We start from the raw sequence: 27,736 nt of genomic DNA, 5'->3' as shown, positions 1-27,736 counted from the left end.
TTTTAAAATTTTTTTCCATTTTAGGGGGGGTTAGACCCCCAAAACATTTTTGAATACATTTCTTTCTCAGATGCCTTGCTCTTCTTTAAAATCTTTGTCAATCTCTCTAACTCCCCATGAAATAGCTGAAATAATATTTCACATGTTTGTAATAAGAATGTTAGATTTGAAACATTTGTAATAAAAAAAAAAACTTATGTTAAAAAAACAGTAGTTAACGCAAAAATACTTAATATGTTGAAACTTTTTTCAAATATAAATTAACTAACACTAAATGATAAAAATTTCCCACATATATTGTACAATAAAATTTGTAAAGCAATACCATAATAAAACAAGAGTTGTCGGTAGGACAGTGTGCTAGACTTTTCCTAATAAAAGAGACTGAATAATTAAGAATTTTTTATGTTCAGTAGGGCCATACTCCATTTAAAATCCATGTCAGAGTTATAGGCCTTGGATAGTGACCTCCTATTATTCTCTCAAGTAAGTGTGCAAAGGTTTCAATTCATTCCTTTCAGTAGTTTTGGATGAACCAACTTGCATACAAAAACTTAACTGAAGAGTCCCACCAACATTGAAGCCTGGGTGAGTACAATAGCTCTCCATATTGTTCAAATAGTCAAGGTAACAAAAGCTGTCAGTAGGACATCCCACTGGACTATTCTCAGTTCCTCATAGGCAAATAAGAGCCAGGATAATGAAGGAATAAACAAAATGGAAGATTTAAAAGAGAATTTAAGTAAAACATATGGGAAGTTGGTCACTACCTTTTTGATATATAAGAACATTATTGTGTAGATTTCTTTTGTTCATCAATTTGTGATACAAACTTTGACCTTAGCTTCAACCTTTAAAGAGTTCTACTTTCTTTGCTATTTGTATTTTTACTTACTTTGCTATTTGTATTGTTTGTGTCAAACTTAAGGGCCAGTTTGTAGTTTTTTATCGTCTCTTCTAACTTTCCTAGCTTTTCCTGGGCCTGAAAATGTTAAGAGATAAATAAAATGTGATCATTTACATGTTGCATACGGTTAAAGACTGATTTTGTTTATCACCATATTTCTACAGAGTTACTACCACAGTAAGGGCTATCTTTGCATATTTTGACCTCTTTTTGGTGATTTACATGGACTGTAAGTGCTGACTGCAATAAATAAATTATTTTCTTTGTTCACATCACAATATTTTACTTTCAACTACCTTTTCAAAATTTTCATGAAAATTAGCGCTTTCACCTTTTTTTAATATAAATCAATCACCAACAATTTGAAGAAAAAAGTGCACCAACCTGTGCGAGTCTCCAATGAGCCTTGCTATATGATGGCCACAGTAAACATGCTTCCTGTGCAGACTTTTCTGCCGCATCATATGACTCCAACTGAAATGTCAACAAAGTTATTTAAAGGAACTCCACTCAGGTATTTTGTCTTTTTAAATTGACAGGACAGGACTGTAAATTATTTTTCAATAATATTCCTTTTGATATTGGTCACTTGTGTGCAAAATTTTAGATCATTCCCTTATTCTGTTTAACCAGAATAATAATTCTAAATGAGATAATTACCAATAATTTTTTTCCTTGAAAAAAAAGTGGAGCTCAAAATGACCCAAAATTACTTTTCACTCAAAGCAGCTAAGAATAGCACAAAAATACGAGTTTCAATTTTCAATCCTGAGTATCTTTCTATATTAATTATCTTTTGTATACATTTGTATCTTTCTGTTTTAGGTGCCCCAAACTGATATAATTTATGATATGTCCCTATTACACATGCCTTTTGGCGTATAAAAAGTCTTCTTTTTGGTATATTTTTCTTCTGAATTACAAATGATTTAAATTAAGCTGCAAAATGTCTAATATATAAATTTCAATGTTTTAATATCATTCACAAAGACATTAACAACTTTTTAAATTTTCTATCACCAACTTAATTCTTATAAACAATTTACATACCTTGAAATTAGCAAGACTTGCATTACAGTGAACAATGGCTCGGAATTCTAATAATTCTTGAAGTTTCTCTGGAGATACATTGTTAAATACACATCCTAATGTTGGGTCTACAATCTTACTAGCTCTAAAAATATAAAACATGATAACATTACATTAAACGATACGGCCATTATGACCTTATTTCTCTCACATGATGTGGAGTAACCCTTCCAGGACAAGCCACAGAAACTATAAATAAACGGCAGGCTCTTGGTCAAAATAAAAATTCAAATCTGCAACTAAAATAATGCACAATGTCAAAGTTTCAAAGCTGTTGTTCTCAAAACATCAGCCACTGCCTAGTGGGGGCCAACCTCGATTATACCTTATTTCTAAAATCAAATACATCAGAGGAAGGATATTATAGTAATGAATACCGGTACTCCTATAACACATAATTTTTTTGTAAAAAAATTAAATTAAAATTTCATATTTTGAGCTTGACTGAATAAATCTGACAACCCAGAAAGCAATTAGTGTAAAGTTCCTTGCTCCTGCACGTCTGACAGGGTTTAAACCAATGCTGCCAGCAATAGATACAAGAGAGGTCATGGAGTTAAATCTAGGTAAATAGACTTAATCGGGAATTAAGAATATCTGAGTTTTTTCCCCCAGTTAATCTGTAGGTACAAACAAACTTTTACAGTAACAGCTTCAAAAATAAGCACAACAGGTTGACAGACAGTGCACAGTGAAGCTATAATGTTGGAAGTTTATTTGTATCTATGGATTAGCTGAGAAAAACCCACTTTTTGCCGAGTTCCAGAACATCTATTGTTATCAAAATTTATTTGCATTTATTATTAAATTGTGTATGTAGTCTTCAGTTGTAGGCTTCAATAACCTAGCTCAAGTCTTCTTATAACTTTTAACTTTATTTCAAAAGAAAGTATATTCAATCAAAATAAAAAGCCATATAAAATTTGAGAAGTTTTAGTATTTTTATTTTCATATCTATTATCACAATAAATAATTAACTTTAGGATTGGGGAAAGCTCTAGGTAATATTCATCACTAACACTAACCGTACCCTTATTTAATTATTTCCTGGACAGTACCAGAAATTCATACAGTACATGACAAAGCAGAAAATGAAAACTTGTTAACAGGATGGTCACATGAGAAAATAACAAAGTAGTCTAATATAACCAAGTTTCACTGTATAGATATCAATGATTAGGCAAGCTATTGACAAAGATGTTAATTAAAGGAAAATGTGTTGAAATTTCATCTAAAGTCAAAGTAAGAAAAGACAAAACTTGCTAATTCTAAGATGGGCAATTATGTTTTAAGACAAAATAAAGAGCTTTTTTATCCTTCTATATTATTAGTTATAAAGATTGTTGACAGGTTATATGGCCCTATATAAACGGCTATTTGTAAATATAACCCGAGCCGCTAGGTGAGGGTTATATTGCAAACAGCTGTTTATATACGGCCATATAACCTGTCAACAATCTTTATAACGAATTTATAATACAGCAAACATCATTTTTTAGAGAAAAAAGTAAAATTTCTTCATGAATCAACAGCAGCCGTGTATAATTATAAAACTATATAAACGTCACGATTATCCAATAAAAAGCGACGTTACAAACTTGCAGTATTATAAAGGGGCTTATATTTAATAGCACTATTAGTATTGAAGTGAATGACCATAAGCATCTTCCGTACAGGAAAATTTCTTTAAAATCACACCGTTTTCCCCAGTTCATTTCTTAAAACAAAAGTAGAGAGCAGTTGCACTGATGATTGTGAGCACTTTGGCAGGATATTGTTAAAATTTGACAATAACATGAATTTAACTACAGCTGTTTACATTTTATTTGTTCGTTTGATTTGGTCTTACGGCACACCAACAAAATTTAGGTCATATGGCGTTGAAACAGGAAAGATGATTCTGGCATACCTTGGGTGTTAGAAACATAAATAATAAAAATAAACACCAGGGGTCAAAACCAACTCACCTACTGGAGCTAAGAGATGCATAGACTCTAGTTATTCAAACCCATTAAGTGGCCTCTTACTATCATGCAGGGACAAATGGTTGCCAAGGCAATCCCTTTTCCACGGTTTACATTGTATAATTGAATATTTTAACAAGTTAAAATTTTATTTTTCATAATTTTGATTTGTTTTGAAATACTTACAAAAATAGGCACAAAGATTTGACATGTTAGCAAATTTATCTTAATTTCTGTTTGCAAATGCATTTCATTCAGTCTTTGTAATTATCTTATGGGCATACTAACGTATGCAGACTTCTATTTTATACAAGTCCCGCAAGTAAATTTATGCATCTAGGACGCAGGATTGCATTCCATAAAACACTCTGAATTTTTTTGACAATGGTGCATGATTTTTGCACATTTTGCAAACAATTTCATGAACAATTTTGATTGATAAAATTCGCACCCTGAAAATTCAGTTAATACTGATGGCATACTTATAACGAATAAGTATTAAAGAAACGCATGAACTTACTTTGTATAGGAATTCAATGCTGGGAAATACTCTTTCCTTTTGACAAGTAAATAATTTCCTCGATCTTTCTTCTTCTTTCTGAATATCAAAATACATAAAATGTATTACATTCTGTATCAAATATCAATTAATAACAAGATATGTTTGTAAAACATGTATGCCCCCTATCAGCAGCCAATTAGTCATGTGATAAGGTTATTATGCATGACTTCTGACCCAGTGATCAAACAATTAATAAGGGTTATCAAGTATCTACTGGTCATGACCTTAACCTTTGACCCCTTGACCCAAACTCAATAGGGGTCAATCTGCTGGTCACGACCAATCATCATACAAAGTTTGAAGTTCCTAGGCCTAAGCGTTTTTAGTTAATTGATCAGAACCCGTTTTTTACCTACAAGGTTCAATGTGACCTTGACTTTGACCACTTGACCCCAAAATCAATAGGTCATCTGCTTGGTCATGACCCAATCACTATACCAAGTTTGAAGTTCCTAGGCCTAAGGGTTCTTTAAGTTATTGATTGGAAACCGTTTTAACATACATGGTCAATGTGACCTTGACCTTTGACCCTAAAATCAATAGGGGTCATCTGCTGCTCATGACCAATCACCATACCAAGTTTGAAGTTCCTAAGCCGAAGCGTTCTTTAATTATTGATCAGAAACCGTTTTTACATACAATGTCAATGTGACCTTGACCTTTGACCCCTTGATCCCAAAATCAATAGGGGTAATCTGCTGGTCATGACAAATCACCATGCCAAGTTTGAAGTTCCTAGGCCTAAGCGTTCTTAAGTTATTGATCAGAAACCGTTTTTACTTACAAGGTCAATGTGACCTTGACCTTTGACCCCTTGACCCAAAACTCAATAGGGGTCATCTGCTGGTCACGAACAATCATCATACAAAGTTTGAAGTTCATAGGCCTAAGGGTTCTTTAGTTATTGATTGGAAACCGTTTTTACCTAGGAGGTCAATGTGACCTTGACCTTTAACCCCTTGACCCCAAAATCAATAGGGGTCATCTACTGATCATGACCTATCACCATATCAAGTTTGAAGTCCCTAGGCCTAAGGGTTCTTTTGTTATTGATCGGAAACCGTTTTTACCCAAGAGGTCAATGTGACCTTGACCTTTGACCCCTTAACCCCAAAATCAATAGGGGTCATCTGCTGGTCATAACCAATCACCATACCAAGTTTGAAGTTCCTAAGCCGAAGCGTTCTTTAGTTATTGATCGGAAACCGTTTTTGCTTACAAGGTCAATGTGACCTTGACCTTTGACCCCTTGACCCCAAAATCAATAGGGGTCATCTACTGATCATGACCAATCACCATACCAAGTTTGAAGTTCCTAGGCCTTAAAGTTCTTTAGTTATTGATCGGAAACCGTTTTTCCTTACAAGGTCAATGTGACCTTGAACCTTTGACCCCTTGACCCCAAAATCAATAGGGGTCATCTACTGATCATGACAAATCACCATACCAAGTTTGAAGTTCCTAGGCCTTAAGGTTCTTTAGTTATTGATCGGAAACCGTTTTTGCTTACAAGGTCAATGTGATCTTGACCTTTGACCCCTTGACCCCAAAATCAATAGGGGTCATCTACTAATCATGACCAATCACCCATACCAAGTTTGAAGTTCCTAGGCCTTAAGGTTCTTTAGTTATTGATCGGAAACCGTTTTTTGCTTACAAGGTCAATGTGACCTTGACCTTTGACCCCTTGACCCCAAAATCAATAGGGGTCATCTACTGATCATGACCAATCACCATACCAAGTTTGAAGTTCCTAGGCCTTAAGGTTCTTTAGTTATTGATCGGAAACCGTTTTTGCTTACAAGGTCAATGCGAACCTTGACCCTTTGACCCCTTGACCCCAAAATCAATATGGGGTTTCATCTACTTTTCATGACCAATCACCATACCAAGTTTGAAGTTCCTAGGCCTAAGGGTTCTTTAGTTATCACTCGGAAACCATTTGGTCTACGGACCGACGGACCGACAAGTGCAAAGCAATATACCCCCTTTTCTTCGAAATGGGGGCATAATTCAGTGATTTTTTTTGCAATTTTCAAAACAACCTGTGGCTTTCTGAAGGGGAAAATATAGCGCGATAAATCAGAAAAGGGGGGAATCAAATACCAACAACTGAGAATGTAATTTACCCAACATTTTATAAAATTTTAAATTTCATTTCACTTTCACATGCATGGTATATAGCAGAGGATATCTATAGGAACAGCTTTATCTTCTAGCTGATATTAGTCAGATGCTTTTAAGTCATGGTTCTGGTGAAGAATGTGCACAGGGCATTTTAGGGGAAAATATTAGCATTTTTAGGGGAAAATATATCTATTTGTGGCTAGGGGAAACAGCCTTTATTCGGCTGTAAAATACACGAAAAAAAATCACTGTAATTAATCAATTAATTAATTAATATTCACAGTTTAGGTGAGACTTTGAATGATTTATGCCAAATATGACAAAATTTATCATTGTCATTACCAAAATTCAACCTCGTTAATATTCAAGATTTTTATGCATATTTCAACAAGTTATAGGTAATTTATGTATTTATGTGAAAAGTAAGTGTCTCCAGCTGGATAAATCATACACTTGGAAACAATTTTACAAATTAAATAATCTTAATTTTCTTACATATTTACAGAAACCTGGGGGCCTGCTGCTTTAAAGTCAAGAATAAATAATAAGTTACTAGAAGCTTTTGTAGTTAACCAAGTTTTTCATATACATGTACCTATATTTTGTACTTGTAGATCATATGTTAATTTTGCACTGGACTTTCCTAACATTTTTGGCTTGTGTTTAAACCTATTTGGGCTAAATGATATTGCCAACCACTAGCCAGAATACCTTGTGGTTTCCTGGTTTTAAATTATTGACTTGGCTCATTGTTTCAACATGTTTGTTACCAATCAATCAATCATCACACATGTTTTACTATGTCTTTGTTAAATTTATATGACTACAGTAAAAGGTGATTTCAGTGTCAGAGTGTCCTCACTATGGAAATATCTTAACATTACATTCAAATTTAGAGGCTTCCATGTGGTCCAGAAGCATTTCTATGTGGCAATGGGTTAAAATATGACACCGTTTCTAATATATTTGCATATCAATAAATACTTACGCTAATGAAAATCTGGTTTCGAAGTCCATAGCTGGATAATCTAAAGGTCCTTTGTTTGTTAATAATTCTACAGTTAACTTAAAGTTACTTCGAGGAGGTATATCAGGCTGTCTGAAAAAAAAGAAAAAGAAAAAAATTAAAAAAGAATATACATGTAAAAGTAAAGTTGTTAATTATAAAACCTTTACTCTGCTGCAACAGAAATATATATGTCTTAGTCACCAGTGTAGAGCCAGGCCAGTTACATAAAGGTGCATGCACCTGTGAAGTTTACAGGCTCTAGGTGAAAGAAACTCTGTATTATGATCAAGATTACAGTTCTGTAACAAAACAGACAGACAGATTGGATCAAAGTCAATATGCACTCCTGATCTATGGAACATGGGGCATAAAAATAACAAGTGAAAGACACCTATAAAAGTCATTCTCAGTCAATAACCATTCAGCCATAGAGGCATGTACATTTATATTTTTAATCTTTATGCATAACAAAAAATATTTGGCTACCATTTGATTATGGCTGACCAAGTCTTAAGTCAATCCAGACACATGTATAAGAGTTTATATAGTTTTACATCATTGTGGACATAATTTTTCTTCATTTTTTCTTAATAGCAAACCTCAACGTTTTCTTATGTAAATAACAATATATTTTCTTATAGATATCAAAGATCACAATATCAATCTACAACCAATCCTCCCTAGCCAACATGAGACTGGAATGACTCTTCAGCTTGGATTGAGGAAAGGTCAACTCGCCTTCCTACTGTTTACAATGTATTTATACTTACAGGCCTAATTCTCCATACATATATTTGTAGCCTGATATTATAATAGCTGTCTCTCCTACATTCATCAGTGCTACAGCCAGATCCAAGGCTGCAATAAAAAAGTTGAAAAAGAATAAATAATTCTGAGAGTCAAATTAAACTTTTGTTTATGATAGTCTTTATGGAGACATACTCTTATTCTATTTTCTATGTTAAATGCATTTTCTATGTGAAATGCTATAAATGTCAAATAATAAAATGAAAAAATAAAATTGGCAGATCAAATGACAAAATGAGATATTCCTGTAGAGTAAAACAAGACGAGACTGCATGCTGTGTAAACACTCATCTGAAAAAAATTAATAAGGGGCATAACTCCAAAAATATTGTTTTCAAAATTATGCCCCTTGTTTAACAACCACATCATTTCATGATAAGCAAGTATTCCAAAGTTCATGTTGATAACTTTTAAAATGTTTGAATAATGGGCTACATTAAAGTTTCTGTCTGACGACAACAATATATTAAATAATATCATTATTTTATTTGCCCATCAACATTATTTGAGCCGTGTCATGACAAAACCAACATAGTGCGTTTGCGATCAGCATGGATCCAGACCAGCCTGCGCATTCGCGCAATCTGATCAGGATCCATGCTGTTCGCTATCAGTTTCTATACTTGTTATAGGGTCTGTAAGGGAACAGCATGGATCCTGATCAGACTGCACGGATGCGCAGGCTGGTCTGGATCCATGCTGGTCGCAAACACAATATGTTGGTTTTGTTGTGACACGGCTCATTTATCTTCCGCTGTGTGTGATACAAAGTCATAAAGATTTAATTGAGTGGTCAAGATAGACAAAAACTTTAAACTGACTATGAGAGAATAATTAAGATTAATAGACTTTGCAAAACTAATAACTGACCTTGCAACAATAACTAATGCTATTTTTAAGCAAAATAGAGAAATTTACCTTGTACAACATTTCCATCTCCTAACACAAACTCTAACTGTTCCTCTGGTAACACTGTTTCAAGCTCCGGAATTTCTGGCACATATTTTATGAAAACTTCTTCTCCCATTTGTGGTCTGTTACCTGACCCTTTAACTATCACCTGAAATACAAAAACAGTATTCACAATATTCAAGGACAAAGATTTCTCATACTTATTCCTTGGCAAAATCTCTTTTTAAACAACCTGACAGTAAAATTTCAAATTTTTATTTGTTGCTTCCTTTTGGCTTTGGGTATCACCACACATCCTGTCCTTTCAAACAAACTCAAATCCCTTCAAATCAAATTCCGCAACAATTTGTCACTACATGCAGCAATTTATTGAATGTAAATAGATGGCTAATATATTGTTTGAAAGAAAAATAAAATCTGGAAAAAAATTGTTTGTGGCATTATGTCTCCTAAAGTAAGATAAAACCCAAAAGAATACCTTTTTCAAAAGTGTTCCATTCCCAAGAATATCCATAAACTCGTCTTTTTCCTCTGTCACTGTTTTGTTTTCACTAGAACTAGCCTCTTCTGTTTTATCAGTTTCATTTTGTTCTTGTGAATGTTCATGATTACAAATAGTTTGCGAGGTCTCTTCCTTGACAGTTGGATCTAAATTGTCACCTAAAACTGCATTTCCATTACTATTATTTTGTACTGGGCTCTCATCTTTAAGTGATTTCTGGGGCTGATTTTGGCTTCCATCCTGAGATAATTCATTAGAATTTGATTGATCGTCATCTTTATTAACACCGTTCATTACTAGATTTGCTTTGTCACCTTCCTCAGAAGCCTGAAGTAGTAGAAATATAAAATTATATAATTCTTTTGTTTGAAGTTTATGACAGGAGTATGCCAAATGCAGACCAAACAAATGAATGCTGTATATTCAAAAGCTAATGAGATGCAAAAACACAAAATTTATCAAGAGATACAATAAAGTCAGGGCAAGTAAATATATCATTTTTTGGTTTCAAGCTGCATGCCTCCAGGTGAGCCAAAATATTTCAAGAAAATTAAACTTAAGAAAAATGTACTAAAATTTAAAAAAAAGTAAAAAAGAATCAAGATTCAAGAAATAATGTACATGTTATGTAGCATTGATTTTGCAGTATTTATCACCATACTTCTAATAAGTTCATAACACAGTAAAGGCTATTTTTATCTATTTTTACCTCTTTTTGGTAATTTACGTGAATTGCAAGTTCTGTTTGCAATCAAATGTGTAAATTATTTTCTTTGTTCACTTCACAATATTTTACTTTGAATTTTGTTTTCAAAAATTTCATGAAAAAAAAATTAACATGAGTCTAAAGGCATGCTGCTTTAAATACTTGGCCAGTCAGGTGCCTCAGATGAGAACAATGTAGCTATTCCTCAAACAGACAAGCTTAAACGTACCTTCAAAAAAATAAAACTTCAAAAATTAAAATACATGTAAAAGGCTGTAGAAAAATAAATTAATTACCTTTGTTTGTGCATCTTGTCCAACATCACCAGTTCCCGACATCCTTTAAGTAAAAACATATGTGTAGTTAGCTAGGTGTAGTAAAATCTCTTTTACACAAGTATCTATGTACAAGTATGTCGATCATTAATATACTTAGCACATTGCACAGGCTACAAAAGCACACTTACACACCTACTAATTGCACTAAAACTGATGTTGTTGACAATATTGATTTCCTAATGACATAATTTTATTTCCAATATATCTTTCCAAAAACAGCCTTCAAAGCAGTTTCATAACAGTCTGATAATGGGCCTTTAAGGCAAGTTTTGAGCTAGTACAGGAACTTTAAAAGTTTACTTTATAAAGCATCCGTGCTTTATAATCATGGTCTGCACAATTCTCTATTCAGTCAGCATATGTTTTGATACTTTCCCTGTAAATGAAGAATGGTTTTGCCAAGATTGATAGATGGACTGGTCCATTAAAGATATTTTGTGTGATAAAGTATAATCATGTGAATACATAAAAACATTATACAATCATATACAGCAATAACATGATATCAGATCTACAAATACAGTTTGTTTCTTTGTTTTCCTACATGAAATGTCAAACCCAATGTGGGAGACCTAGACATGTGTTTCAAGTCGGGCCAGTTGACTGCTTACTGTTTGTGATAACCTGAGTTATAGCAACAGTGTGGATTGTGGAAGTCAAAAGAGAATCTACTCATAAGTGGAATTCTAACCCACGAGCTCCAAGTAAGGAAACTGAAGCTCTACCACTATATCACTCTCCAAAGCACTAAAGTTTCACTTGAATGAGCCGCGTCACAACAAAACCAACATAATCCGCGCAGTCTGATCTGAAGATCCATGCCGTTCGCTATCAGTTTCTTTACTTGTTATAGGGTCTGTAAGGCTTGTACCATAATAAAGAGTAGGGCTGTGTATTAAGTTGTGAAACGATACATTTTGCAAAACAGAAGAGAAATACACAAATCAGTTTGTGAAAGTCACCTGTGCATGTATATTGACTGGGTTACTATAATCAGTAACCTAGATATTGATTATAGAATAGAATAGCTAAGATTCATCTCTGGCTGAGCTGAGATTTGCTGCACAAAATTCAGATATGATTCCTATTTGTACCTCACAGCATTTAATCTATTTATTATCCAAAACTTGCTCATTTCTTCAGGTGTAAATTTTAACACAAACCTTCTTTAAAAGATTTATTTATCATCATTGTACACTTAGTATGAAAATATATTTATATATTTTACCAAATTCTGAATTTCATAAATCAGAAGAATACATGTAATTTAGGTTTATTGGCCTTCAAATTATCAGATAACAGTCTTTATTCACAAATTAGCACATCTATCACGCAGCTGTACTATTAACAGTATACATGTACTAATAATCAATATATAATGACTTGCGTGTACTATCAGTATTAGTGTAGGTATTGATTAATGTGTAAGTGTGAATCTGTCAGTTATCACCAAATAGACATCCTGATGCTCCTTCCATTCAGTAAAGAAAGTGTAACACTTATATTCAAAGTAAATTTATTTGGCCCATTTAAACTAACAATTGGTGAAAAGTAAAAAGTAAAATTTTAAACAAGATGGTCATGATGGCCCTGGATGCCTCACCTAAGATTCATGTTGGATCAAAGCCAGTAATGTAGCCAAAGTGGGTTTGTCTTTTTTTTCAAGGCTGCATAACTTTTTAAATATTTGTATATGTCTGCTACAAAAAGCTTGTGGTATGTAGTTTCACACAGAAAAAGACTTAATTAATTAATTGTTTTAATATATAAGTTAAATTAACCAAGTTTACTATGTAATCTATATAAACTAAGTGACACCCAGGGTGGCCAGTTTTGACCCCAGTGGCATGATTTATTACACAAGGCGATGCTTCATGCAAAATACCTAAGCTTCTGGCATTGTTATTTTAGAGAAGATTCTTGTAGATGTCAACTTAGCAAAGATACATGGCAAATATCTAAGCTCTTGCCATTGTAGTTTCACAAAAGAAGACTTTAATATACTTTTTCTATACAAGATACATAATAGATTATTTATCTGGTGTTGATATATGGTTTCTTTGTATTCTTCCTTTTCATCCAGCAAGATACATAATTGTAAAGATAACACTGCAATGAGGGTATATGATCAGAAGAAAATTTAATAAACAAACACAACTGTAATACAAACATGCACACAAGTTACAAACATAAAGAGAAATGTAGATGAAAAGGTTAAGGTCCTATATGTAAATTTGATGGACCAGCGCAGAGAGTCTTACGTCCTATATGTATATTTGAAGGGGGGTGGGGGGGTTGTCCACTGTGTCATTTTAGATGGGGGGCTTTTGACTATATTCCAGGGAGATGTGTAAGTCCTAGCTATAAGACCTATACCTACATGTATTTCATGTTTATCCTTATTACGCGGAAAGTCCGAGCGGGGCCAAAGGCTCCGCGAGGGCTGAAGCGCTCTTAGATAACATGTATGACGCATATCAATTTAAATGAAATCAAATTAAAACTAACTGAAAATTTCAAAAAAATATATATATGATCCTATACCTAATGAGCTGTGAAAAATCCTTAGTTAATGGGCGCCGCCATTTTGAAATCCTTTTGAGCTAAATATAGATATCAGAGTGCTTTTAATGAGCGTCTACATTATTCAGACTATTGCTAGCAGACGCATGCTTAATAAAACTTCCGGTGAAAGAATGATGTACAGAATCAGAAAGTAAACCTGCATTTCATTGATAGTAATTAAAGTAACGATTATAAAAATAAAAAATTACTTTAACATATCCTTTTTGATAAATAAGCACATTAAAAATAACGTTTAAACAACAACTGTGATTAGAGATTAACAAAAATGGCGGACGGGATTTTCCAAACGCCGACGCATGCGCAGTGGTCCCCCTTTAACTTAAGTTCCGATGATAGGTTGAACACCACCAATTTATTCGTTTTGTTTATGCTACAAAAAACCTGCAAAAAAAGATGTTATGCTAAAATCATAATACATAAGAGCTTTCCGCGCCATAGGTAGCACCTAATTTCATATTATTCTGATATTTTACATTTTTTATTTCCATATTATGTTAGGTCTTAACAGATCACTGCAAAACGTATTACGTATAGCAAACATTTAACATTAATTTAGGTCTAATGCATTTAGACGATTTAATTAGAAACGATTTCAAAGAAATTGAATATTATATGTTAGATTAATGCAAAATGAACATGCCAACGCAAACTGAAACAGATTTTGTTCAATAGTTTAATTTTGATAAATGATACTCATGTTTTTTGTTCTTCTATTCTATCATTGCAGAATAAAAAATATTCTCTTAATCTAAAATGCTAATGCAACTAAATATCAACTTATTTGTATGGGGCGAAATGTACATTTATTACAATTTACATAGGGGAAAGAAATTGTCTTCCACTGATGCATAAATTGTATTGCACCAACATGTATAGTTTCAATTATGGCTGTCAGTGGATGTTGCTCTGTAATCTGGGGGAGTATGTCACAGTTAAGAACTGTTTCCTGTTTCTCTGGGGCAACGGACGCCGGACGAAAAGCGATAACAAAAGCTCTACCATGTCACTTTGTGTGACATGTGTGCTAAAAAGGCAAACAAAGTCTGAATCATCTGTCAAAGCCGGCAAAGGTGACTTTAGCCTGTCGAAATGCCATGCTAGTTTACTTTCGGTATATCATAGCTACTGAAAACTTTGATATTACTCAGTATCCAATCAATTATTATCGGAAGCATACGAAAACATTCCCTTATCCTACCTTAAAAACAATATTGTCTTGACAACAGATGCTGAATATTTTTATTTTCGTCCAATTTTGTCAGATTCTTTTTCCTAAAATGAAATCTAGGTAGGTAGACGCTTCAATTTTGTGGGTGGGGGGAAAATCCCGGGATCCGGGATCCGGGACGCCCGGGATCCGGGATCGTATTAGATATATAGGGAAAACGAATAAACTATATTTGTGTTGATTATCGTCGTAATGAAAGGCGGTCAAACGATAACTTTTTATTTTTTATTGTATGTAATGAATGGTAAATTAATTTAACTTAAGATTTAAATATATTTATTTATTAACAAACTTAAAATGCGGAAATCACAATACTTGTAATTATATGCCTAATTGAAAAAAATCAAAGTTTTTGTTAATACAATAATTGGTTAAATTTTATGTTCATGTATTTAAATATTATTTTTAGAAAAGATCATAAGATATACTTATCATAATTTATAACAATAAAAAAACTTTTGAGATGTATGACAGGTGGTCAATTCTCTGTACTGTTTAATAGATCCCGGCTTTTCTGAAAGCAAGATGGTAATGGTAAATTTCTCGGGATATGATCCCGGCTTTTCTAAATACGATGTCCCGGGATCTCTTATATATCTAAGTAGGAAAATCAACGTTTTTTTTGCGACCGTTATGCTTGAGTATTTATAAATAATTATTGTAAATACAAGTCCGACTTGCTATGCTTATTTTAAGTAAAAGACGTGTAAAATACTATATAAAATGCTGATTTATCTGCATATTAACAAATGTCTCGAACATCACGTTGTTGTTTTTTTAATGATATATACTATACCAGAAGGCTTTCACGTTGCAAAAAAAAAAAAAAAAAAAAAAAAAAAGGAATACAAATGTAAAACATAAGGTATATAGTACAGATGTATAAACAATTAATCAAGATCCATGGATCGTATAAAAATAACATGTTTCACATATTAACAGATATGAATGTCTAAAATGAATATTTTTATAAGAAGAACAAATTATTTATCTATGCATATTTTGGCGATTTAATTATAAAATGAAAAGGAACGTAACTGTAGCGGACCTCATTTTCCTTATAAATATGCCCTGTACAGGACCAAAAACGTGCCGTCCCTGATGTTAATAAACATTGGTGTATTGAAGGTGTCTAGTGATATGGCCAATAGACCGAATGAGAATTTACTCTTTATCTGTACGTCTAATTCGATCCCGGCTTTTCTGAAATCTATATTATTGAACTGGTCATTTCCCGGGATCCATACATGTTTTAATACGATCCCGGCTTTTCTGAAATCTATATTATTGAACTGGTCATTTCCCGGGATCCATATATGTTTTAATACGATCCCGGCTTTTCTGAAATCTATATTATTGAACTGGTCATTTCCCGGGATCCATATATGTTTTAATACGATCCCGGCTTTTCTGAAATCTATATTATTGAACTGGTCATTTCCCGGGATCCCTATATGTTTTAATACGATCCCGGCTTTTCTGAAATCTATCTTCTTGGGCTTGTCAATTCCCTCGATCCATATATATTTTAATACGATCCCGGCTTTTGTGGCTACAACTTTTCTTATAACATTGAAAATAGTAATTCACGTTACATAACTTGATGAACATTTAGATGTGCAAGATTATTCAATCATGGTAAATGTAAAATATAATGATGATAGAATTTAAAAAAAATCAACACCTTAATTCGATTTAATATTTATGCTAAAACTTGATATTTGAAAATACTGATAATTTCTCTTTCTGAATGTAAAATAAACATATTTAATACAGACATATAAGATATATTATCTTTACACACGATATCAGTAAACACAGTATGAAACACTGTCATGAAACGGCAATTTTAAAAGAAAAGACCAAAATAACTTGACCAATTATAGGGAATACAGCTTCCTAAACAAAGTGTTTGCTTTCATTTCAATAAGTTTATGCAAAAATGGGGCTTTTTTGGGGATATATTTTAAAGCGTCAGGTCAAACAAAACATCAACATACAATTAAAAAAAAAAACAATTTTATATAAATATCAATAAAATTTATGAATATGTGACTTTTTCATCTCGTGGTATAAAAGTCGCCATATCACGAGTTATAGCAATTATAAGATGAAAAACATTTTAAGAAAATGTTTTTATTTTTGCAGGTTTTTTTCTTATAAATAATGGCGATGGACACTATAAAATGCTTTTGCCAATAAAAAAAGTTTGAGTCTTCCAAAAAATATATTGTGTCACACAGCGGATTAATTGAGTAGAGATAAAAGGCATCGTCATAAAATTATACGTACTTCACTTCACAGTTTAATGCACTGCATATTTTATGAAAGGTACAATGAAATATATTGAATTTTTTCAACTTAATATCTTTATATTTTTCATATTTTGCTTATTAGATATTGTAAAGAAAATATGTTTCTTCATTTAACGTATAAACAAGGTGAAAAACGTACACAGAAATTTCGTTAATAATTGAAAAATAATTATTTCTGTAACAACTGTGTTTATTAATACCATACAGTTGGTAGTCATTCTTATGAGACATGGCCAATGTCATAAAGCACCTAGAATGATCATAATTAAATAACTAGCACAAGTGACGTAATCTGATGTAATTAATGTTATGCACCCTGTTGATTTATGATATTATGGCCCTGTGCCGCATTATGGTATATTCAACATATGACCCTGTTAATTGTCCCAGCGTCGCTCTTTGTATTAATGAAATAAATTCTGTGACAGTAAAGATTATAATTAGTTTACATAAATACGTCTGCAAAATGTCTCTGAGTCAATTATACATATATAATATTATAAATATATATTAAGCAATTTATTACGAAGCACAGATTAACCACAAGCATTTTTAATAAAAATTGTGAAAATGTATGTACAAGGCAATAATATTTTTACGTTTATAATACTTTTATATATTTTTTTATAAGAATAGATTTGTAATATCAACACAAATCTTATTTTCGTCTATTGTGAATCTTAATATTTGAAAAAAGTCATTGCCACATGGTTTTCGATTTTTCAGGAACGTTTATATAATTATAATATACATTCCTGGTTCTTTGTAAGAGTTCTATCCCGCATAAAGAAATACAATCAATCTGTATATGGTAATAAATACGACAAAATCATGCATTAATCGCATATATCACGTAGATTATTACTTGAATCTTTTCCATTTTTCGCAAGTTTGATTTTCTTGAAATGTTTTCGTTTACCTGGAGGAATGCAGCTTTGAATTGATTTAATATGTTGAAACATGTGTTTATTTATATGTCTGTATATGTGATTTTTTTGTAACGAAAGCTATTTAGATATATTGCCTGAACATTAGAGACGATTTGTAACTAGATTAAGAACTTCTGCACACAACCGAAGAATACAAACTGGCAGATATGCTAGAAATAGAATACAAATACTGCCAAATTGAATGTTGTTCTTTGAGAGACTTAGAAGTCGAATTTCATTTTGATCTTATATGTCCATGTTATACAAATATTCGTAACCTTTAAAGATATTATTTTGTTAACCCAAGTATGTACAAATTTATTGCATTACTGCAAAGTAATAACATATAATAATGATGACGATGATGATGATGATAGACACAGCTTGTCTAGTACGATCCCGGCTTTTCGTAATGTTATCCTGCTTGGATCTCTATTTATCTAATACAATTCCGGCTATTCTTCAAATGTGATATGGCAGACGGTCAATTCCCGGTATCTCTCTTTGTGTAATACGATCCCGGCTTTTCTGAATGTGACATGGCAGTGGACAAATCCCGGGATCTCTATATATCTAATACGATCCCGGCTTTTCTGAATGTCATATGGCAGACGGTCAATTCCCGGGATCTCTATATACAAATGTATCTAATACTATCCCGGCTTTTCTGAATATGACATGGCAGTGGTTAATTCCCGGGATCTCTATATATCTAATACTATCCCGGCTTTTCTGAATGTGATTTATATGTTAGATCAAAGATATTCTGTTTAAAATATTGTACACGTATCGTAATGAATCCATAGGGAAAATGATAATCTGTCCTATTGAAACGTTTGTTTTAATATTTTAAAGATACAATATACTCATATATTGATAGGAGTAAAATGATTTGAACATTACAAGTCTGATTCTGTTTGACAAGTGGAAATTACTATAATAATTTATAGGGAAATCAAAATCCAGTGATTTATATAAAAGGTCATCTTGTTCCGTGACAAATCAAACAAAATGTATTTTAATAAAATAAAAAAAACCGCTTAATCTCACTTTACGTAGCAATCACGCTTTGGTTCACCAGACAGGTGTCTCTCATCTCTCAAACTATTTATTATAAAAGTGCACGTGTCATTTGTGTCAATATCTCGAAACCAATATACAATCACTTCCACTGCCAGTACATGTACTTACAATATTAAATAAGATTATGGGTGTGTGACATTCTGAGGTCAATTAATAATGATAATAATAATAATAATAATAATAATAATAATAATAATAATAATAATAATAATAATAATAATTAAACAACAATTATAATAATAATCTAAACTTTATTTTCGTACAAATTGTAGTATTTTTAGTACGGCTGTTATTAATTAAACGTTTCCATTATCAAACATATGAAATAACCAACCAAGACACATGTATAAAGAATTACAGTACATGCGAGTCTCAACGAAAATCATTCAAATACAAATATATATCATAGCCATCAACGATAAAAAAACATCATTAAAATTGTCAACAAGCATATCACAAGCATATCTTTGACAAAAGGCATGAAATAATCGATAATTTATCGATGACGGGTGGTCAATTCCCGGGATTACTATATGTTTAATACGATCCCGGATCCCGGCTTTTCTAAAGGCGATCCCGGGATTTTCCCCCCACCAATTTTGTGACTTAAGGTTAACCAGCACTAAAAATATCTATTGGAAGGACGCCACTAAGTCTTTTCAAAATGTTCTTGTTACCATAAAGGCAGTGTACAATCGATCATTCCATTCATTTTAAACCGCTTTAACCTTCACTAAATGATGTACTAAAATAAATTAGGGATAAACCAAATTTTCCCAAGTTTTTCAACAGGAGGGCCTTGCTAGACTAGTAGTCGTATATGGAGCGGTTATAGTTTGGCGATAGTAAAACAAGAGACTGTAGAATTTTCTGAGTTAAAAAGGGGCCACAATTCTGTCAAAATCAATAGTAGAATTTAATAGGGGCTTAGAATTATGGGCTATAGGCAATGCTCACAAATAAATTTGAAATTTCCACCTATTCCCTTCAGTAGTTACCAGTAGATACCAGCTTGCGCACAAAAGCTTAACCAAATATTTCCAAGTCGAAACGGGGTCATAAATATGTTAAAAAAAAATCAAATCAGAGCGATGATCATGTTAGATATTCACAGAAAATTAACAAGCTTGTGAAGTTTTAGCCATTTCTTTCAGTAGTTTTATAGATACTAACTTGCAAGCAAAAACTTAACCAAAATGTCGACGGGGGTACAGTAGCTCATTCTCAAACTAAAATCAGCAGTGGTCATATACATAACAAATTTCTACACAATTTCTTTTAATCAACAGCAAATAAGCATAAGCATACGGTGTTAGAGTGCTTACACGCTAAACTTACTGTTTATCAGACTGGTATGAGCTTGATTCGGCGGGCTTTATAAATAGAAAGTTTGATACTATATTACATTATATTTTTCAAAAAGACAATGATGATTTAATAAACTTAGTGAACAATTTAATAAATTTCATTATAGAATAAGTTACGAATCAACATACATTGTACTACTGTCTTTTGATATGATAACAATTAATTTGATCAGACGAGGCTGGCATTAGCTTGGAGGGGAGGTGCTTTATCAATAGAAATAATTTTGAGACATATTATTTTGATTGTATTGTACCTTTGCCCAAAATTCTGTGTTAGTTGGTTAGATTAAGTCCCGTGGGTGATGTTGTTTTTTAGACGACTTATCCACGATTCTTCAGTTCCAAGTCTTATATTCGTATCTCGATCTGTGTCGACTGAATAATACGAATTTGGCGTCGTTGAAGTCGTGTCACCCGCGCAACCTGAGGCATAATTTGGTTTTGTAAGCGAATTAATTAATATCCGCTAAATGGCCTTAAAGATATACAATACTCAAATTTGATATTAAAAAGTATTGTTAAGATTTTTTACTTCACATAAAGTAGATACATGTATGCTATGTTTAAAATGCTACACACTATAGACGGTAACAATATGAAAATAAAGTGTCATTAAAAATACTTGCAGTTTTTTTAAAAAGAAAATACTAGCATAAATTGACCTGTAAAAAGGAACACAGCTTCACACAAGTAGTTTATTCATTCTGTTATTCAAGACTGTCATATATTTCAATAAATTTCTGTAATCAAAATATTTTACTGAAGGATGAGAATGAGTTGCAAATATGACCATTATATATTGGAAGTTGATATAATGGTATAACTTCCTTTACTATTGAATATTTCTCCCGTTACTGTAAATTTAAAGCTGTTACATGGGTCAGGAAGTTTACAAGTTATGCACTGTTGTCAACAATGTGGTGATCGGCTGTTTTGATTAGATATGTCTTAAAACACAATTATTTTTAAGACTCGCACACACGGTTACAAGGGTTACTTATGGTTACAAACAAGTTTTAAAAGGAAATTATACACTACCGTCTACTAATATTAGATGTTTGAATTTAGTTGGTCATGCAGGGGATACACACTACTGCACTTTCATTTTAATCCATATATGGTTTTGATTCCATTATATATTGTGCAGGATTTTTTGACGGGGATCTGTGGAGTTAGTTTTTTTTTTCCATAATTTTCTTAGCATTTCTGTGGCACAATTGTCTCTGTTGTTAAATATTCCATTTACGTATAATAATGTTTTATCCTTTAGATTATAATTATATCAAGCACAAACTAACGGATAGATCTATGCATTTAAAACCATCGCTTTGAACTTTAATGAAAAGATTGATCTCAATAATCTGACTAATTAGCGGTCACCGGTCGCGTTAAGCAAAAGTCGCTTAAATTTATACATGAAAGACATAGGGGGAAATTAACAGTGGTCGCGTAAGACAAAAGCATGCGCAAGTTAGACCGTGTGTTTAAACATCTTTATGCTCTGACTTCTCAATAGTTCTGACTCTTTTTAATTGATACAAGTATAATTGTAGCAATGCTTTCAATAATGATCCGAACAAGAAATAATGAAATCATCGGTTGAAATTGCATTCTATGGATTAAGAAATCAGAATTGACCAATCAAATGGTTCGATTTAGACTAATTAATTAACATGCCAGATAATTAATTCCTTTTTTTTAAGTCAAACAGATAATCAGGTTAGTACACTTCAAATAAATATCGATCCTAGATAAAAGTGACGTTAACAATCATGTTGTCATAATATTGTATGTGAGTAAATTAACATTAATAATTGAAATTTACATGTATTTACATATTTCTGTATGTTCCTCAATTCGATTAAGAAAACGACAAGAACATGTTTGATGAACACAAATGCCCGCCGTCCAGAATTCTTGTCATTAAAAAAACAAGAGCACCGCAAAGGCGGGGCAATATACGCCCGAATGTAAATTTGTTTGAGAAATAAAAACTATAACTATCACTAAATGTGATTAATACCCCCGCAAGACTGCTTCCAAAATGAGGAAGCTACTAGTAACAGAATACGTTGTAAAAGGATTGAAATAGAGTAATAATATCTGGCATATATTGCGGTTCGGACCGGAATATCCGTCCAGAGGGGACCCGCCCATTGGGCGGTTACGAGGCTTGCCGAGGGCAATGACTCTACAAATACTGAAGACGGAGTTATAGTTATTGTACACCGCACTTCCTCTCTTTTCGCTTGACCATTGTATGAAGTTGTACTGAATTCCAACTACCAGTTTTCAAGGTAAGCACTGAACAAAAAAGTAACAAAGGGCAATAGCTATGTAATTACATGTAGTCCAAATAGAGTTATGGTTCTTGTGCACTGCACTTCACCTGACTGCCCTTGACCATTGTATGAAATTGTATTGAATTCCAACCACTAGATTTCATGTTATGGTCTGCAACAAGGAAAAGTAACAAAGGGCAATCACTCTATAATTACCCTGTATAATAAGAGTTATGGTTCTTGTGCACTGCACTTCCTCTTATTGTGATTGACCATTGCATGAAGTTTCATTGAATTCAAACCATTAATTTTCAAGTTATGCTCATGACAAGGAAAAGTATCAAATGGCACTAACTCTGTAATAAGTCAAGATGGATTTATGGTTTTTGTGCATTGCACTTCCTCTCAAAGTGCATGACCATTGTATTAAATTGTTTTGAATCCCAACTACAAATGTAGTAGTTTTCAAGATATGCCCTGACAAAAAAAGCAATGGAAAAGTAAACAAGAAGGCCATGATGGCCCTGAGGTCGCTGACATATAGCCTGCCCCGCCCCCCGTTCTCCCTCCCCCCCCCCCCGGCAGGGCCAATTTTAACCAACTTTTATTTGAACAAACTTTGTAGACACTTACTAGAAGATGTTTCATGCCTAATATCTAAACTCTAGCTATTTGGGTTTTTTCCAAGAAAATGTTTAAGTTTTGCTATACACATATAAGGAAAATCAATAACCCTTGGGCGGGGCCAATTTTGATCCCAGAGCTTTTATTTGAACAAACTTGGTAGACACCCATTAGAACATGTTTCATGCTAAATATCTCAGCTCTAGCTCTTTGGGTTCTTTAAAAGAAGATTTTTTAAGTTTTTACAACATGCATATAGGGAAAATCAATGACCCCCTGGGGTGGGGCCATTTTGACCCCAGGGCTTTTAGTTGAACAAACTTGGTAGACACTCATTAGAAGATGTTTCATGAAAATATCTTAGCCTTAGCTCTTTGGGTTCTTTAAAAGAAGATTTTTTAAGTTACTACTATATGCATATAGGGAAAATCAAAGACGTACCCTTGGGCGGTGCCAATTTTGACCGCAGGGCTTTAATTTGAACAAACTTTGTAGACACTCATTAGAAGATGTTTCATGCCAAATATCTAAGCTCTAGCTCTTAGGGTTTTTTTTAAAGAAGATATTTAAAGTTTTTTCTTTCGGTGACCATGGCAACCAGAGTTCTGCATGTAATTTAATACTTTGAACACATTTTAAAGGTGACCACCAAAGGAACATTCCTGTGAAGTTTGGATGAAATTGGCTTAGTGGTTTATGAGGAGATGTCATTTTAAAGTAAAAGTTCATGGAAGGACACCGGCCGGAAGCCGAACGAAAAGTGATCACAAAAGCTCACCATGTCACTTTGTGACAGGTGAGCTAACAAGAGCTGTCACAGGAGACAGCGAAGCTCGACTAATAAAATACTGGACACAGTAAGGAGGACAAAACTATGAAAGAAAAATCAATTATGTATAATTATGTATTAAGTTATAGTAAAAAAATAACATTTGTTAACATTAATTCCAAGGTCAAGGGGAATAATTCTAGAAATAGTCATGCTAGAGTTATGGACCTTGTCACACAACATTTGTGTAATGATAAGAAATATAATTATATTTGAAGTAGATACCTTAAAAAGTAAAGAAGTAAACATATTTCTTAAAAAAAATCCTAAGTTCAAAGAGAAATAAATCTGTAAATATTGCTTCAAGAGTTATGAACATTGTCACATAAAATGTAATTGATGATAAGGCATAAGTATTTGAAGTTTGAAGTAGATACCTTTAAAAATAAAAATGTTATAATAAAAAATAACATTTTTCTAGTAAAAAAATCTAAGTTTGTGGGGAGATAATTATTGCAATATTGGTGCTAGAGTTATGAACCTTGTCACATAAGATGTGGATGATGATAACGTAAATATATTTGAAGTATGAAGTTGATCCCTTTAGAAATAAATAAGTAACAGTAAAAAATAATATTTTTTATGGAAAATTCTAAGTTCAAAGGGAGATAAATCTGAAAATATTGGTGCTAGAGTTATGAACCTTGTCACATAAGATGGGGATGATGATAACGTAAATATATTTGAAGTATGAGGTTGATCCCTTAAGAAATTAAGAAGAAACAGTAAGAAATAGTATTTTTTTAGGAAAATTCTAAGTTCAAGGGGAGATAAATCTGAAAATATTGGTGCTAGAGTTATGAACCTTGTCACATAAGATGGGGATGATGATAAGGTACATATATTTGAAGTATGAGGTTGATCCCTTAAGAAATAAAGAAGTAACAGTAAAAAATTGTATTTTTTAAGGAAAATTCTAAGTTCAAGGGGAGATAAATCTGAAAATATTGGTGCTAGAGTTATGAACCTTGTCACATAAGATGTGGTTGATGATAAGGAACATATATTTGAAGTTTGAAGTTGATACCTTAAGAAATGACAAAGTTATAGTGAAAAATATTTTACTGCACCAAAACTTTAATCTAAAATCTGGACGCGGACGCCGACGCCGGGGCGAGTAGGACAGCTCTCCATATACTTCGTATAGTCGAGCTAAAAAGGGCAATAACTTTATAATTACTCTGGACTGAGTTATGGTTCTTGTGCACTGCATTTCCTCTTATAGTGCTTGACCATTGTATGAAGTTGTTTTGAATTCCAACCAGTACTTTTCAAGTTATGCACCGGACAAGGAAAGGTATCAAAGGGCACTATTTCTGTAATAAGTCAACATGGATTTATGGGTTTTGTGCACTGCACTTTCTGTCAATGTGCTTGACCATTGTATGAAGTTGTATTGAATTACAACCATAAGTCTTCAAGTTACACTCCGGACAAAAGGAAGCAACGGAAAAGTAACAAAGGTCAATAAAACTGTAATTACTTTAGATAGAGTTATGGGTCTTGAGCACTGCACTTCTCCTTATTGTGCTTGACCATTGTATGTCGCTGATTTGAATTCCAACCAGTAATTTTCAAGTTATGCTCCAGACAAGGAAAAGTAACAAAGGGCAATAACTTTGTAATTAGTCAAGATGGAGTTATGGTTTTTATGCACTACACTTCCTCTCGATGTGCTTGACCATTGTATGAAGTTGTATTGAATTCTAATCATCAGTCATCAAATTATGCTCCGGGCAAGGAAAATGCAAGACTCCTGGACAGACCAACCACCAAGTGACTCCTATATATCCCAAACTTTGTTCCGGGGGTATAATAATCTTTGAATCAGGAAAGACCCAATCAACAAACTTGTCTGAAAAATGTTTTTATCTTGATTATCCTTATGATACTATATATGACCTCGAAGGTGGGGTTATTTTTTGTGGAGGGTGGGAACATATTATTGACCCAAGTGGTATGATTAAAAATTAATATCAGTTTTGTGAAAGCCCACAATTAAGGAATGCTACATGCCAAATATCTAAGCTTTGGGCATTGTAATTTCACAAGACAAGACTCAAATAAGTTTTCCTATAGTTTATATAAAATATGATACATGATTTATTTCTTAGCTCTAGACATTGTAGTTTTACAAAATATGATTGAAATGTCATGTCTCATACAAGACTATATCAATTACATGTAAGTGGTTCCTGTTGCCATGCCAATATTGACCCATGGGAATGATTAATACCAGTTTGCCAACTTTGCAATGCTTCATGTTATATATCTATAGTCTGACATTTCAGTTTCACAAAATAAGACTTAAGTGTGTGTAATATCAGTTATGTTATGGTCCACAAAGAGACGTTACATGCCAAATATCTTAGCCCTGGGCATTGTAGTTTCACACAGAAAGTCTCAGATCATTTATGTATTTATTCTATATAAGTCTATATAAATCAAGTAATCCAAGGGACAGGGCCAATTTTGATCTCAAGAATCCCAAACCTGTGTTCTACACTTAGTCTCATTATAAGTAATATTTCTGCCAAAAAAAATTTGATTTCTATCTATCTGTTCAAAAGATACAAAGCGGACACTAAATTTTGAAATACATACAAAATGATTTAGTGTGGCCTTGACATAAATAAAGTCAAACCGGTGCTCTGCACCTTGTCTCATTTTGGTTTTCATTTTTGCCAAGTTATTTTCAATTTCTTAAACAGGTTCAAAGGATATAGACTGGACACAAAATTGCTAACAGATGGACAAAAGGACCACCAGATGCATAACAATACACTCTAAAATTTCAAATGAATATGACGTTGCTAGGTGAAATTCAAGATATGTTCAACTTGTCAGAATAGGTTAAGCATAAAGTTATAAAACACACAACATTATGAACTTAGTATTGATAAGTGTGTAAATTATGGAGACATTAAAAGTAGAACTTGAGATACATATCCAACTTGCCAATTTTAAGTTAACCAAGCCTATTTTCAATGTACATGTACTTAAAAAGGAAATAACTTGGGGGAAAAAAGACATCATTATGTAACTAACTAAAGTCATGTACTTTATATTATTAACCCATTACTTCATGAGCATTTTGTGAAAAATGGCTGTTTTCATTGAAAAGTCTCCCGTTACAAGTTCAAATTGCTATAATACTATAAAAACTGCTTCAACACTAATCAAACTTGGCACAAATGTTGACTGGACCATTGCCCTTGCAACAACATGCTCAGGCTTAAATTTTCTGTTACCATGGCAACGAGGGGACATCTCAAAATTGCCAAAAATCACTATTTTGCGTTGATTTTTTCCACCAAAATTGATTTCAAAGTGCTACAACTTTTCAATGGATTGAGATAGAGTCAAATGCTTTTCAGCGTTGGACTCACGTTACCTTATGATCAATCTGGGGTCATTTACAGCCTCTCACAAGTCCAAAATTTTCTTGGCGATGAGGGGAATCCGCCCCCCCTTCAAACCCCCCAAACAGAAGGGGGCACATCCCCCTTCTGGCAACCCCCTGATGTATCTTTTGGTTGGGGGGCCGCGCCAAAAAGAGGTGACTTTCTA

At 33.0% G+C, this 27,736-nt stretch overlaps 1 protein-coding gene across 1 annotated transcript; it reads right to left on the bottom strand.

The window, feature by feature from the left end:
• Positions 1-27: 27 nt before the first annotated feature.
• LOC132725377 (peptidyl-prolyl cis-trans isomerase FKBP8-like) lies at positions 28-14,821 on the bottom strand (the record flags this gene model as incomplete). Its single annotated transcript, XM_060710479.1, is given in 11 exon segments — positions 28-125; positions 896-982; positions 1,292-1,381; positions 1,958-2,081; positions 4,481-4,558; positions 7,638-7,748; positions 8,429-8,516; positions 9,384-9,525; positions 9,856-10,206; positions 10,882-10,924; positions 14,708-14,821. Coding segments are annotated over 10 exon segments (1,211 nt in total), but the record flags the coding sequence as incomplete, so codon positions are not given.
• Positions 14,822-27,736: the final 12,915 nt, after the last annotated feature.

Source organism: Ruditapes philippinarum, unplaced genomic scaffold (genome assembly GCF_026571515.1).
Source record: "Ruditapes philippinarum isolate M1 unplaced genomic scaffold, ASM2657151v2 ctg6512_1_1_1_1, whole genome shotgun sequence".
Lineage (NCBI taxonomy): Eukaryota > Metazoa > Mollusca > Bivalvia > Venerida > Veneridae > Ruditapes > Ruditapes philippinarum.
The sequence above is the reverse complement of the archived record's forward strand: the minus strand, read 5'-3'. Positions and strand labels throughout refer to the sequence as shown.